Source organism: Typopeltis vanoorti, chromosome 1 (assembly GCF_054136105.1).
Source record: "Typopeltis vanoorti isolate ZY-2024b chromosome 1, IOZ_Tvanoo_1.0, whole genome shotgun sequence".
Lineage (NCBI taxonomy): Eukaryota > Metazoa > Arthropoda > Arachnida > Uropygi > Thelyphonidae > Typopeltis > Typopeltis vanoorti.
This window is the reverse complement of record NC_143549.1, coordinates 180,486,212-180,499,557: the sequence shown is the minus strand read 5'-3', so window position 1 is coordinate 180,499,557 and position 13,346 is coordinate 180,486,212. Positions and strand designations below refer to the sequence as shown.

Genomic DNA, 13,346 nt, shown 5'->3' with positions numbered 1-13,346 from the left:
AATCTTTTTTTTTCTGTTCAACCAAAGCAAAATATGCAAATTGGGCTGAATACCAAAGCAAAACCAATTATTTGGTACCTTGCTAGTATATTGTATGGTACACAAAATAAAAAACAGATGACTTGTATAAATTCTTTTTCAGTAGAATTTTCACCTATTTATTACAGACTTTGTTAGTTTAAAAAAAATGGAACAACACTGTATAACTGAACAGAAAAAACTCACTATTACAGCTTTAGTAAGGTAACAAATGGTGAATAATTCTTAGAGTTAAAAAAAAAAAAATAGGAAAGATGAACAGATTGAAGAAGTACTATTTATTGTAAGAAGATAAACATAATCCATCAGACTTGTTCATATTATGACAACAATAATGCTTCATTGCTTTCTTTATAAAGCCATTCCATAAGGAATATGCTCTTTCAGTTTTTTTTTTTTTTCTGCAAAGGACTTTTTTTTAGAAGAGATGGCATGTTATACATGGCCAGATTGTTCAGGTTCACATTACTTGATATATATTTTAAGTTCCTCATGATGAACACTGACAGCTCTTCCAGATTGTTCAGAACAAGATAGGCTACATGAGCTACGAATCTGGTAGATGTCTGGAAAGTTTAATGGAGAAATCTTGTCTTTAGGTGAAGAAAGAAAACTTGAGGTTTTCTGAATAGGACAAAATGCTACATTGAGCTTCTTGAGAATTCTAACAGTCACTCTGATATTCCTTTGACATGTGAAAGTGGAATGCAAGTAATTTTCATCTAAAGCTCAGGAAGCAGGAATGGAAAGTTGACTTCACATATTGTATAACTCTTGAGGTAGTAATTCATCAGTAGATCATAACCACAGTGTATTAAAGTTTTAATAGTCCCACTTTTCTGATGAGGATGATGGTGTATCTTTGCATGAATATATCGTCTTGTATGTGTTTTCTTCCAGAATACAGAAAGTGTACACAGTTCTTTGCCAACCATCTGGCTAGTAAAAAAAAAAAAAACTGTGTCCAAATGTTGTGTTTGGGGAGGAAACACTACATGATAGTACATGGTGCTCACCTAATCAGCTGCAACTAGACAGTCAACTTAAATTCTTATGTCATTGCTATGCCATGTTACTCTTTGACTACCCCATTATTACAGTTCAAGACTGTTTAAGTTAGACTAAAGAGAACCCAAGAAAAGTTGTAATTCTCATATGAAGATGTTTGAATACTGAGTACTAATAGTTGGTTCAAGTTTACAAAGAAATTCCATAAGTAGTGTGTGTGTGTATACAAACGAATGCAGTAATCTACCATTTATCTGACCACATCTGGAAGGCAATTTGTCATTCTGATATTTGAAAAGTTGGATAATTGAAGTACATGGTGCAGGGCCATTGTGTTGAAGGTTGGATTAATGGTAGATTACTGTATATGTATTATCATTGTTTCAAAATTAGCACTTATTACCAACATAAAATTAACTATTAATAGCTGAAAGTGATTTTTTTTCTTTAGCTGTTATAATCCCAAAAAGGCTTCAGAAATAGTTCCAGGAATGCTGTGTAACAAGGAATGGTTAGAAAAGAGAGACTGTTATCAATATACAACATGTGTGGAATGTATTGCATCATGGCCTGCTCATCCTGATGCAAAATCAGTAAGTACTGATTTTCTGCAGTTGAAATGTATAATGCAAAGTTATTTTATTACATAATTGCAAGTAGGATGTAAAATAAAAATAAAAAATTCTCCTTTTATTATCAGATCTTCATGGTCTCATAAGACTAATCAGGGGATGCTTCATACAACCAGTAATATATCTGTCATATTGAACTATGAATTACACTTTTAGCATTCACAACATGCTTCGACTTACCAAATCATTTATCCTTTGATTTGAAAAGACCTGAGTTTGATTCCATATAAAGATTCCTCACATCACATGATGTGAGGAATCTTTATATGGACTCCCCCCCCCCCAAATTGATGATGAGTTAGCCAATTTTGTACAGAGGTAGGTTTTTTCTCAGAAACTCTGATTTTTCATCTCCCATTCTAGCAAATCAGTCAGAGAACAAACATAAATTAAAGATAAAAAATGCCATTGGTGGGATGTCGGTGGCCCTGGTTGTAGATTATAAATAGTGACATCGTTGTACATGGAGGACTGAGTAGTGTAGATGGTCCCCATTTAAAGATAGTTCCCATTCTGTCTAGAGTGAGGACTCTCAGAATCAAGATTCCTGGATCAGAAAAGCTGAGACAAGTAACAAGAGTATTAAAAGAAATAGTTGGAGCCAAGAACATGTTTGAGGGGTGGAGGAGATCCATGCTGGTTGTAAAAGATGTGAAAACACCAGACAAGCTCTTAGAAGGCTTCATGTTTGAAGACAAGAAAATAATACCAGTCATGATAGGTAGTCAAGTTAAAGTGATTAAAATGAAAAGATTCCCAATGGAATATCTTAAAAATAATGATGACATACTGGTGCAAACTTTTTCTAAATGGGGGGAAAGGTCTCAAACTTCAAAAAGAGCATATCCTTAGAAGATCCTAAGTGATATTCAGGAGAAGTCACATTTACCATGAATATGCCCGTCCCTAATATCATATACATTTTTGCTGACTGCAGACTGGACAAAATAGAATACTTTTTATTTAATAAAAACAACTTTGTAAACAACATCTTTTTAACTTTAAAAAAGCACAGATATAGACCACAAGGAGTTTACTGAACTCCTCGAGTTCATTAAATTTGAGACACATTTGAGATAAATCCTACTTGCCATACATTTTTTGCATGGCAAGTAGGATTTTGCCTAATTTGTCAAACCCTGCTTCCTGCAATGAGTCTTTTGACTCCATATAGGTTTAATAATATCAATTATATTAATGTTATATTTTTCATAATTTCTTTTTTCATGATTTATGTTTCCATAAAAGTCTTGTTAAAATTATTGATTATGAATGTAATGTTTTTTGAAAATGTAAGAAATTACCTATAAACCACGTATTTATGAAAATTTTACCAAATTACTGGTAATTGAAAAAGTCAGTAAATTTGCAATTCTTTCTCTTGATATTTCCAAGGTATTTTATCAAGACTGGTATTGAGACCTTACCAAATTACCATTTTGTAGTATTCCTCTTACCGTTGTGTGGGTAGCTTGCCAGCTTCTTTTCCAGTTGTTCATTGCATGTCATTGTAGATGGTTTCTTTGAATTAATCAGATTTTTCACTCAATGCCAGAGCACCATAAGTCTGTGCTTATGCCTATGCCCTTCTTTCTGTACGTTAATGATCTTTCTTTGACATCCAGTCCTATTCATAGTTTTGCAGATGACAGTACTCTCCATTCCTGTTTTTCATTTACAAAACTTTTAGCACTCACATGATTAAGGCTTTGAGATCTTCTTAAACTGATGCCTTAAACACTGGTTTTCTCATCATTATCAAGTGGGAGTTGAGAATAACCTGGAGAGTTGTAATACTATCAAAATGCATAATGCTGTCTCATCTTCATGAAGAAAGACAATGTGTCGCTTTCCCTCACATTTGACGATGGTCTCACCAGCTAAGTTTTAGTTTCTCTTCTTGGATTGGCATTTACACTTAGCCTATCCTGTCACAAACACATCATATCCATAGCCTCTTTTTCTTCGGAAAAGTTTGGTGTTCATTTTTTGTTCAAAACAACATTCCTCTGCTGCTCAAACCCTGACGATTTATAAATCTTGAATCCACTTGACCTTTAAATATTGTCCCACATTTGGAACAATGGGATTGGGATGATGCATCTAGGACCTCATGATTGGTTGTATTCAGAAGACATCAGTTTATTTAATCGATGATCCCCTCTCTTACTAACCTTCTCCAGTCTCTTTTCCATTAATGAATAATCTGTTGATACATTGTCTTTTCTATAGGTTCCATTGATACTACTCCACTGAACTGGCCACTACAAATCTTCCACCTCAGATTAACCTTGTGAATATTATATTGCATCTGAAGTGGAGTACCCTCCTGCGATGAGTCCTTAGACTCCTTGGAGGTGTCACATAATAATAATAATAAACTGCCACCACCATCTATAAACTTTTTATAGATGACTTTAATAGCCAATGGGGCTCTGTGGGGGTAGTGCTAACACGAATGGGTGAAGCCAGATTGTTAAACATGTACTTGATGATGATCACTCTTCTTAAAAATTGATGTAATGCCTACTAAATAGTAGTTTAAAACTAAATAGTTCTACATGTTTTGCTGTCTTTCATTGGCTGACTATCTTCAGGAAGATTTATAAACACACCAAAAAAAATCTAAAATGCTTCAAACAATTGTTATTTTACAAATTGCAAGATGATCTTTTAATTTGTTTTTATAACAAAATTGTTGAGCTTTAAGTGACCAGCTGCAAAACTAGGCAGTATTGATCTTGAATTAGTAATTCATCCATCCTTCAGTTAATCATTTACTGAAAATAATTCTGAATGATATTTAAGTTTTAAATAAATAAATGCTATTTTTATTATCTTTAAATTTTTTAAAGATTAATATTTTTTTTCTTAAGGTATGTAAATGGTGTTCCAATTGTCCAGTTGGCAGATGCATTCCTGTAGGGTCATCATGTGAAAAGGAAAATGACTGCAATGTTCCACAGCGGGTTGTTCTGAAACTCAAAGACTGCCCTATGCAAGTTTGTTTGGCTTCTGACTGTGAAAAATGTGGTAGTCTAGGAATATGTATGTGGACCAGACAAGTTTTGCGCTCCAGTAAGAATAAAAACACTTCAGATAATTTTTTTGTTGATCATTAAAATTAACTTCAGTAATTCCCATGTAGATTTGCATTTCTTTATTTATGTAAAGATCTGTTTTTAAAGATATGAAGAATGCAATTTAATCAAGTACCTAACAGCACTTATGACATGCTAAAAAACAAAAGCTGAAACATGTAGGCACAAGAAGTTTAGTAACACTATTAAATGAAATATTTTGACTGAATATACAAGGGGGGGGGGGTCTGGAAAGTTCTGATAAACACCTGAAACAAAAATTATATTAAAGCAACTGATAATAACAACAAGAAAGAACATATGAGGATATAAGAACATAAGTTACCTTCATAACTCCGTTACTAGTATGTTCTTTCTTGTGGTTATACCAGTTTTAATATCATTTTGTTCTAGGTGTTTATCAGAACTTTTCAGATTCTCTCCTCCACTTCCTAATAGATCATCTTCAGTGAGCAGACCTTTCAAACAAGGAATAAGAACAATGGTGAAAAGATACAAGCTAAGCACCAATGTAGTATAGTGTAGTACATTGTGTGATGCGATATATATATGTATATATTAAAAAAAATTGCCAAATTTTAAATAAAGAATGATAGTCATTATGTTCGTGTGATGAGTAATTTGTGTTTCAGCACTCTCTTTCAACAAACACTCAAATTTGAAGATCATGACTGTTAGAGCAAACAAGTGCTCTATTCAGCAAAGTTTTGATGATGCCCATTTTAAAAAATAAATGATGTGCCAAATCTTGCTGTATGCTCCATCTTGAAGTTTCTTCTGTACTTCTCAAGGCTATGTTTCCCCTTAAAATCCATCTCTCTCTCTTTCTCTCCCTGACCAAATTTAATATTTTGGAATTCTTGAGACCTAACAGTCATTTAACTGTTACTGAAGCTAACAAAGGAAGAGCCGTTGTAGTTATGATGATCTCTGATTACAACAGAAAAATATCCCTTCTTTTACAAGGGGGGGGGGAGAGGTTCTGGAAAGTTCTTACAAACATTTACTGAAAATATAGAACAAAAATGATATTAAAGCAACCAATATAACCACAAGAAAGAACATACGAGGATATAAGAACATGAGCTACCTTCATTACTCTGCTTCTAGTATGTTCTTTCTTGTGGTTATATCAGTTGCTTTAATATTTTTTTTTCTGGGTTTTATCAGAACTTTCCAGACCCTCCTCCCATACTTAACAGAACCTACCAACAAATTGATCACAATCTCAGTAATAGCAAGATCAAGAAACTGAATTTTCTGTGGGATGAAGTTGCCAACTTGGACAAAGATACTATCAAAAAAATTGAAGATTCATTTTGTAGATCCCTTAATGATTTCCATGGTTTGTCAAAAATCCATAAAGGTATTCCTCTTATACCCATCATTGGCTGTAATTGACTATCTCCTGCATATCTTCTAGCAAAATTCTCGACTCTCTCAAAAGTTCTGATTGGCCCTTTCTGCTCTTTTATTAAAGAACTTCAGATTTCTTGACCAAAATAAAAAATGCATCTATACAGCGTACTGATGTCATGGACAAGTTTAACATTCTCTCCTTATTCTTGAGTGTTCTCGTGCTGAAACTCTTGAGTTATTATCACAGGCTTTTTCTCCAGACGTGGTCAAGCTGTTTAATTTTGTCATGTGCACTCAGGCTTTTTTGTTTGCAAAATAAATAAACTTTGTAACTTACAATAACAAGGCAACAAATACCTTGGACAGGGAAGATGTATATACAGTGGTGTACTTGGATTTTGCAAAAGCTTTTGATAGGCTCCCACATGACAAACTATTAAATAAATTGAAACAGATAGGATTGGATAACAGACATCTGATTTGGATCAGTGACTGGTTGTCAGATAGGTATCAGAAAGTTGTACATGGGAGGGGTGTTGTATCCCGTAAGAGGAAGGTCACTAGTGATGTACTGCAGGAGTCTGTTTTGAGACCACTGTTGTTCAATTTGTATATTAATGATATTGGGATGGGTTTAACTAGTGATATGCAGCTGTTTGCAGACAACAGGGAGAGCAATACAGAGTCAAGCAGATGTTATGGCCTTGCAGGAGGACTTGAATAGATTGCATGAATGGTCAGATAAGTGGAACTGTCATTTCAATGTTGCAAAGTGTAAGGTGTTGAAATTTGGTAAGCAACAATGGGATGCAGAGTATACACTTGGTGGGGAAACTTTAAAGGAGGTAGAGGAAATGAGAGATCTGGGAGACAAGGACCTGAAATTCAGGGGTTACATTACACAAGTTGTGAAAACATCACATTGGATAATGGCAATGATGCAGAGGACCCTGACAAGAAGAAATAAAGAGGTTATCATTCCATTGTATTAGGCCTTGATCAGGCCTCACATGGATTATTGTGATCAGATATGGTCACTGAGTTTTCATAGTGACAAGGATATGTTGGAAAGGGTCCACAGAATATTCACAAAGGTTGTCAGCGGTCTTTGGAATGTGGAGTATGAGGATAGATTGAGAGAATGTGAATTGCAAAGCCTCATGTATTGGAGGAAGAGTTGGAAGGGGGGGGGGGTATATGATTGAGACATATAAGCTAGTTAGGGGTTGTTATAAGGTTGACATGGAGGAGATTTTTCATGGAATGAGTGGGGGTAAGTAGAACAAGAGGCCATCACTGGAGACTGTATAAAGAGGGTGTGAGCAGAGGAGCAGGTTCTTTGCATGGAGAGTTGATGGTGAGTGGAATGCATTGCCTGAGTGTGTTGTGAATGTAGACACATAGAATCATTTTAAGGCATGGTTGGATGAGCATTGTGTGCAATAGTGTGTACCTTCCATGATGAGTCTCTGACTCCATGGAGGTTGGATGTTAATAATAATAATAAGCAGATTGAAAGTGCCACTATAGGAAGCCCTCTTTTTTCAGCCTTAGCTAATTTCTTTCTTGAGCATCTAGAAGACCACTGTTCTTCTGTGTACAACCTTAACCATCATCCTGGATATGCTATATAATTGATATTTTTGCCATATTGTCAAAATAGATGCTCTACTGTCTTTCCTTACTGAAATCAAAACCTATATTTGCATATCAATTTCATCATGGAGATTGAAAATGACAGCAAAACTTCTTGGACATCCTCCTTTCCTTCTCTCTCTCTCTCTCTCTCTCTCTCCTTCTGGTGTACTGATTACCTCTGTTTATTGCAAACCTACCTACCGTCACTGGCTGTTATATATAGCAATATTTGCACATATCTGATCTCAAAAAATTAGAGTAATTAAAACTTTTCTGAATAGAGCTCATGTTCTTTGCTCAAGCCTTCATGATCTCAAACTAGAACTTGACAATAGCCGGCATATTATACAACAGAGCAAGTTCTTCCCACAGAAGATTCAGTTCACTCTTAACTCTTTTAACAGGCCTATTCCTTAGAACCCTGAACCTGATATGATTAATAGTTCTATTACAGTTGCCTTGTTATGTGCCATCCAGTCATTTTCGACTCTTCACAATCTTGTGAACAAAGGTTCTCATCTCACTCAGCCTCTTGTCTTTTCTTACAGCAGTTGTAAGTTCAATTTGTTAAGTTCTTTTATGTTGTCCATATACAGTGGTGTACTTGGATTTTGCAAAAGCTTTTGATAGGCTCCCACACTACAAACTATGAAATAAATTGAAACAGATGGGATTGGATAACAGACATCTGAGTTGGATCAGTGACTGGCTGTGAGATAGGTATCAGAAAGTTGTACATTCGGGTGCTCTATCCTGTAAGAGGAAGGTAACTAGTGGTGTACTGCAGGAGTCTGTTTTGGGACCACTGTTGTTCAATTTGTATATTAATGATATTGGCATGGGTTTAACTAGTGATATGCAGCTGTTTGCAGACAACGGGGAGAGCAACGGGAGAGAACTCTTTTGCAGAATGTCTCTCATTCTTCCCCAGCATACTGCCTTTTCCAGTGATCCAGCTGTTCACATAATATACCAAAAGATCATGAACATCTGTTTAGCAATCGTTGCCTCCAAGGACGCATTCTGTCTTTATACTCTTTAAAACCTTAGTCATTTTTGCAGTCCATGGGATTCTTAATAGTCTTTTCTGCAACCATAATTCAAATGAGTCAATTCACTTTCTGTCATGCTTCTTAATGATCCTGCTTTCACATTTATACATCACTACTAGAAATACCATTGCTTTGACAATTCAAATTTTTGTCAGGTTTAGCATAGCTTTTTTTTTTTTTTTTTTTTTTTTTTTGACTATCTTTCTTTTAATTTCATCTTCACATTTACCATGTCCTATTCTGGACCCCAGAATAGGACATGGTAAAGCTTTCTTCATCAACCTCTGTTTTATCTCCCTCAATCACAAATTCATATAAATTGCCAGAAGCCATCACTTTTGTTTTGCTGATGTTTAAATGAAGGCTGACTTTGTTGCTTTCCCTCTTAACCAATAGAATCAATTGCTCCAAATCTTCTTTTGTTTCTGCTATGAAAGTTTTATCATTTGCATATCTTAAATTATTTATTTTTCTGCCACCAATCTTAATTCCCACTGGGTCTTTGTCCAAGTTATCAATTCGCATAATATATTCACTATAAATATTAAAAAGGGTAACAGTATATAACCCTGCCACACCCATTTTTCCACTTGAACACTATTTTTCCAAAGATTGTTTTTACTGAAGCTTATTGGTTGTCATTCAGCTCTCTTATCAAGAGAATTAGATGCTCAGGTATTTCTATTGATCTCATTACATTCTACAGTCTGTTGTGATCAAAAGCTTTCTTATAATCAATAAAACAGATGAATACTGCTTCTTTCTGAAATATTTTTGTGCTTTCCATAATCCATCTCATGGTTGCTGTCTGGTCTCTAGTTACCTTTCCTAAAGCCTGGCTTTTCTCTATTCACATATGGCTCTAGCCTTTGTTGGATCACTGTCAGCATAACTTTACTTGCATCGAAATTAAAACAATGGTTTTGTAACTTTCATGATTTCTGGGATTGATTTTTTCGGAATTGGGATGAATATTAATGTTTACTAATCTCTAGGCCAGTATATTTTTCTCCAAACCAGATGACAAATTTCAGTTAATATATTCACTACTTCATCCCCAGCTGCTCTAACTCCATCAGCCTTAAGAGTTTTTCCTTTTAGCAGCTGTTCCATTGCTGATATCACTTCACTTTTCATTATCATGGATTCCTCAACAAATTCTCTCCTTTCAGATTCTCCTTCAATATTAATATCTTTCTTGTACAAATCCTGTACATACTCATTTCATTTTTTTTTTCATTTCTTCTTCGTCCATTAAACGTTTTCCTGAATTAATTTTTACAACTCCTAATCTAGGAGTAAACTTCTCTGTAACTTCATTTATCTTTCTAAATAGATCTCTTGTTCTACCTGTAATGTTACTTTCTTCTGTTTCCTTGCACTTTTTGTTTAGATGTTTTCCTTATCTTTCCTAACTTGTCTGTGGAAATCTGCACTCAGTTATGTAACCATTTCTTTGTTTCTCTAAAGTTTCATTTTTCTTCTTTCTTCTGCTATTTGAATACCTTCTTCTGCCAGCCATACATTTACAAGCCTGCTTTACTTAGTCTTTGCTTCCTCCATTACTGTACATTTTGTTTGTTCCCACAATTCTTCAAATTCTCTTCCTGTCCTCTCCAGACTTTTTAATTTCTTTATTACTTTAAATACTTCATTTACATGATTTAAATCAAATTTCATACTGTCTGTTTTTTGTTTCTTCTTAGCTCTTAATTTCAGATTTACTTAAGCTATCAGTAATTCGTGATCTGTTCCACAGTCTGCAAGAGGTAGTGTTTTTGATGCTTAGATAGCATTTCTCCACCATGTTGGAAACAATGCAATCTTTCTAATTTCTGTATTCACCATTAAGTGACGTCTATGTGTACACTCTTTTATGTTTTTGAAAGTAAGTATTGGTCCCATAAAGAAACTGTTCTTGACACTAAACTCCAACATCCTATCTCCCACCTCATTCCTCAATCCTAAACCAAAATTTCCATGCCTCCTCCTTCTTTTCTCCCACTTTTGCATTCCAGTCACCTATATCAATTAAGTTCAGTGCCCACCTAGATCTATTAAGTTACAGAGCCCTCCCACTAAGTAGGCTCTGTAACTAGATATTGTAAATGCTGTTTGAGTATGCTATAGAAAATGTTTTTGAATATGTTGATTTTGTTTAATTTATTAGAATATGAGTTATTCATTAAATCTTTAATAAATATTCATTTTTGCCAGGGTAATTCTGACTAATATTTTATTTTGTTTTACCTAGAACATAATACAAACATAAATGAACTTCAATTTATGCCATGTATTCATTAAATTGACCAGTTGATAAATAGACTATAAGGCAATTTCAAACTCCACTGCTTGCTATTGATTATGGATAGTATATGAAGTGGAAGAGAATTTGGGCTGTGGATAAGGCAATATTATTATTATTATTATTATTACGTGACACCTCCAGGGAGTCCAAGGACTCATTGTGGGAGGGCACACTACTCTACTTCGCTAAATACATCTCTTCCTCTCCACTACTACTTAATTCTCAAACTATAACACTACTACTATCAGCACCATCTATTGCCCATCATCACCAACAACAGTATTTGTTGTCTGTAAATTGCATGTGTTATGAAGGAAATATTGAAAAAAATCCATGGGAAAGCAACCATCCAGTTGTATTTGGGCTATGAGTGGAGAGCGTATGTGTGCAAAATGCAGGCAGTTGGAGGAAATAAGTACATTAGATATATCGATATCCGACTTTGTTGCTCCAGGAACGGGGAATGAATGTAGGAAGACAAGTAGTGTGATAGGAGAGAATGAGAAAATAATAGTTGATAGTGTGGAAGGTGTGAGTGACTGTGAAAGTTTAGGAGATGGTTTTGTTTGGGAGAGTGAATTTAGATTAAGAGTGACTGACCTGCAGAGGGAGATAGATGAGTTGAAAGAGGAGGTGGAATGTCTTGTGAATGAGAGCAGAAGTATGAAAGATAAGATTAGGAGAATGGAAGAGATAAATGCAAGGCGAATCAGAGTAGGAGAGAGAGAGAGAATTTAGGGAGTATGAGTGAGAGGTATGGGGGTGCTAGAAGAGGAGAGAGTGGAAACAGTAGAAGAGAGGGAATGAGAGAGGGGTATGGGAATGCTAGCAGACGAGAGGATGGAAACAGTAGGAGAAACGGAATGAGAGAGAGAGAGATATGGAAGTGCTAGAAGAGGAGAGAATGGAAACGGTAGGAGAGATGGAATGAGAGAGAGGTATGGGAATGCTAGAAGACGAGAGGATGGAAACAGTAGTAGGAGAGACAGAATGAGAGAGGGATATGGAAGTGCTAGAAGTGGAGAAAATGGAAACAGTAGGAGAGAGGGAATGAGAGAGATGTATGGGAGTGTTAGAAGAGGAGAGAATGGAAACAGTAGAAGAGAGAGGTATGGGAATGAAAGAAGAGGAGAGAATGGAAACAATAGGAGCGAGGGAATGGTAAGAGGTATAATGTATGGCGACTCAATGATCCGTGGTGTTCAAGATAGGATGCGTGAGGAGTGTTTGCCAGGAGGAACAATAGAAAGGGTGGCTATGGCAATTAAGAGAGGTGAAAGGGTGGATGAGATGATTGTGATGGTAGGAACGAATGACTTGAGTGGTAATGTAAGTCGGGCAGCGAGAGATATGAGATTTTTGCTTGAGACTGTATGGAAGAAGACAGAGAGAGGAAAAATAGTGTGCGTGTTGCCTAGGTATGATAATGATGAGCTGAGCAGAAGTGCAGTGATATTGAGATATCACTGCACTTCTGCACTATTTTGCGAGTATGTCACACATACTCGCATAATAGCGAGAATGTGTGACAAGAGAGGACTGGTATATGTGGATGCTTGGAGTGCATTTGAGGAAAGACAGGAATTGTATACGAGAGACCGTTTACATTTGAATGAGGAAGGACGTAGGCATCTGGAGAGATTGCTCTTCTGAAAGAGTCAGTGTGTCCCAGGGAGGATGATAGCAGGGGTGCCCTCTTGTGGGAATGGATACTTGGGAGAAGGGAGACAATGTCAGGTAACACTGAGCCCAGTGGAGTCTAGAAGGGATAATGCTAGGTATAGAAACAGTGGCATTTATATGCTTTATACTAATGCCAGGAGTATCCAGAATAAGGGAGAGGAATTGGTGGTGCAGATAGCATCAGCCTGGCCCAAAATTATTGCGATCAATGAGACGTGGTTGACAGAAGGGGATATAACAACAGGAATAGAAGTCGCTGGGTATAGCATTTTTCGTGAGGATAGGAGGGGAAAGCGTGGTGGTGGGGTACTGCTTATGATAAGTGATGACCTATGTCCGCTAAGAGTGGAGAATTTGGAAGGAAGTGAGACAAATGATTCTGAGAGCATATGGTGTGAGGTAGAGGTAGGCAAGACAGGATATTTAGTAGGGTGTTGCTACAGACCCAGGAGCACAGAGGATGGGGACCAGGAGATGTTTAGACAGCTAAGTTTGGCAAGTGCAAGAAGAATGATTGTTATGGGAT

The 13,346-nt window shown here is 36.0% G+C and overlaps 1 protein-coding gene across 1 annotated transcript in view; it reads left to right on the top strand.

The window, feature by feature from the left end:
• Megf8 (multiple EGF like domains 8) overlaps positions 1-13,346 on the top strand; it is a 752,012-nt gene that overhangs the window by 538,300 nt on the left and 200,366 nt on the right. Inside the window, exons 26-27 of the mRNA XM_090404705.1 lie at positions 1,499-1,640; positions 4,556-4,757. Of these exons, the coding sequence (XP_090260831.1) occupies positions 1,499-1,640; positions 4,556-4,757 (344 nt within the window). The remainder of the gene's footprint in view (positions 1-1,498; positions 1,641-4,555; positions 4,758-13,346) is intronic.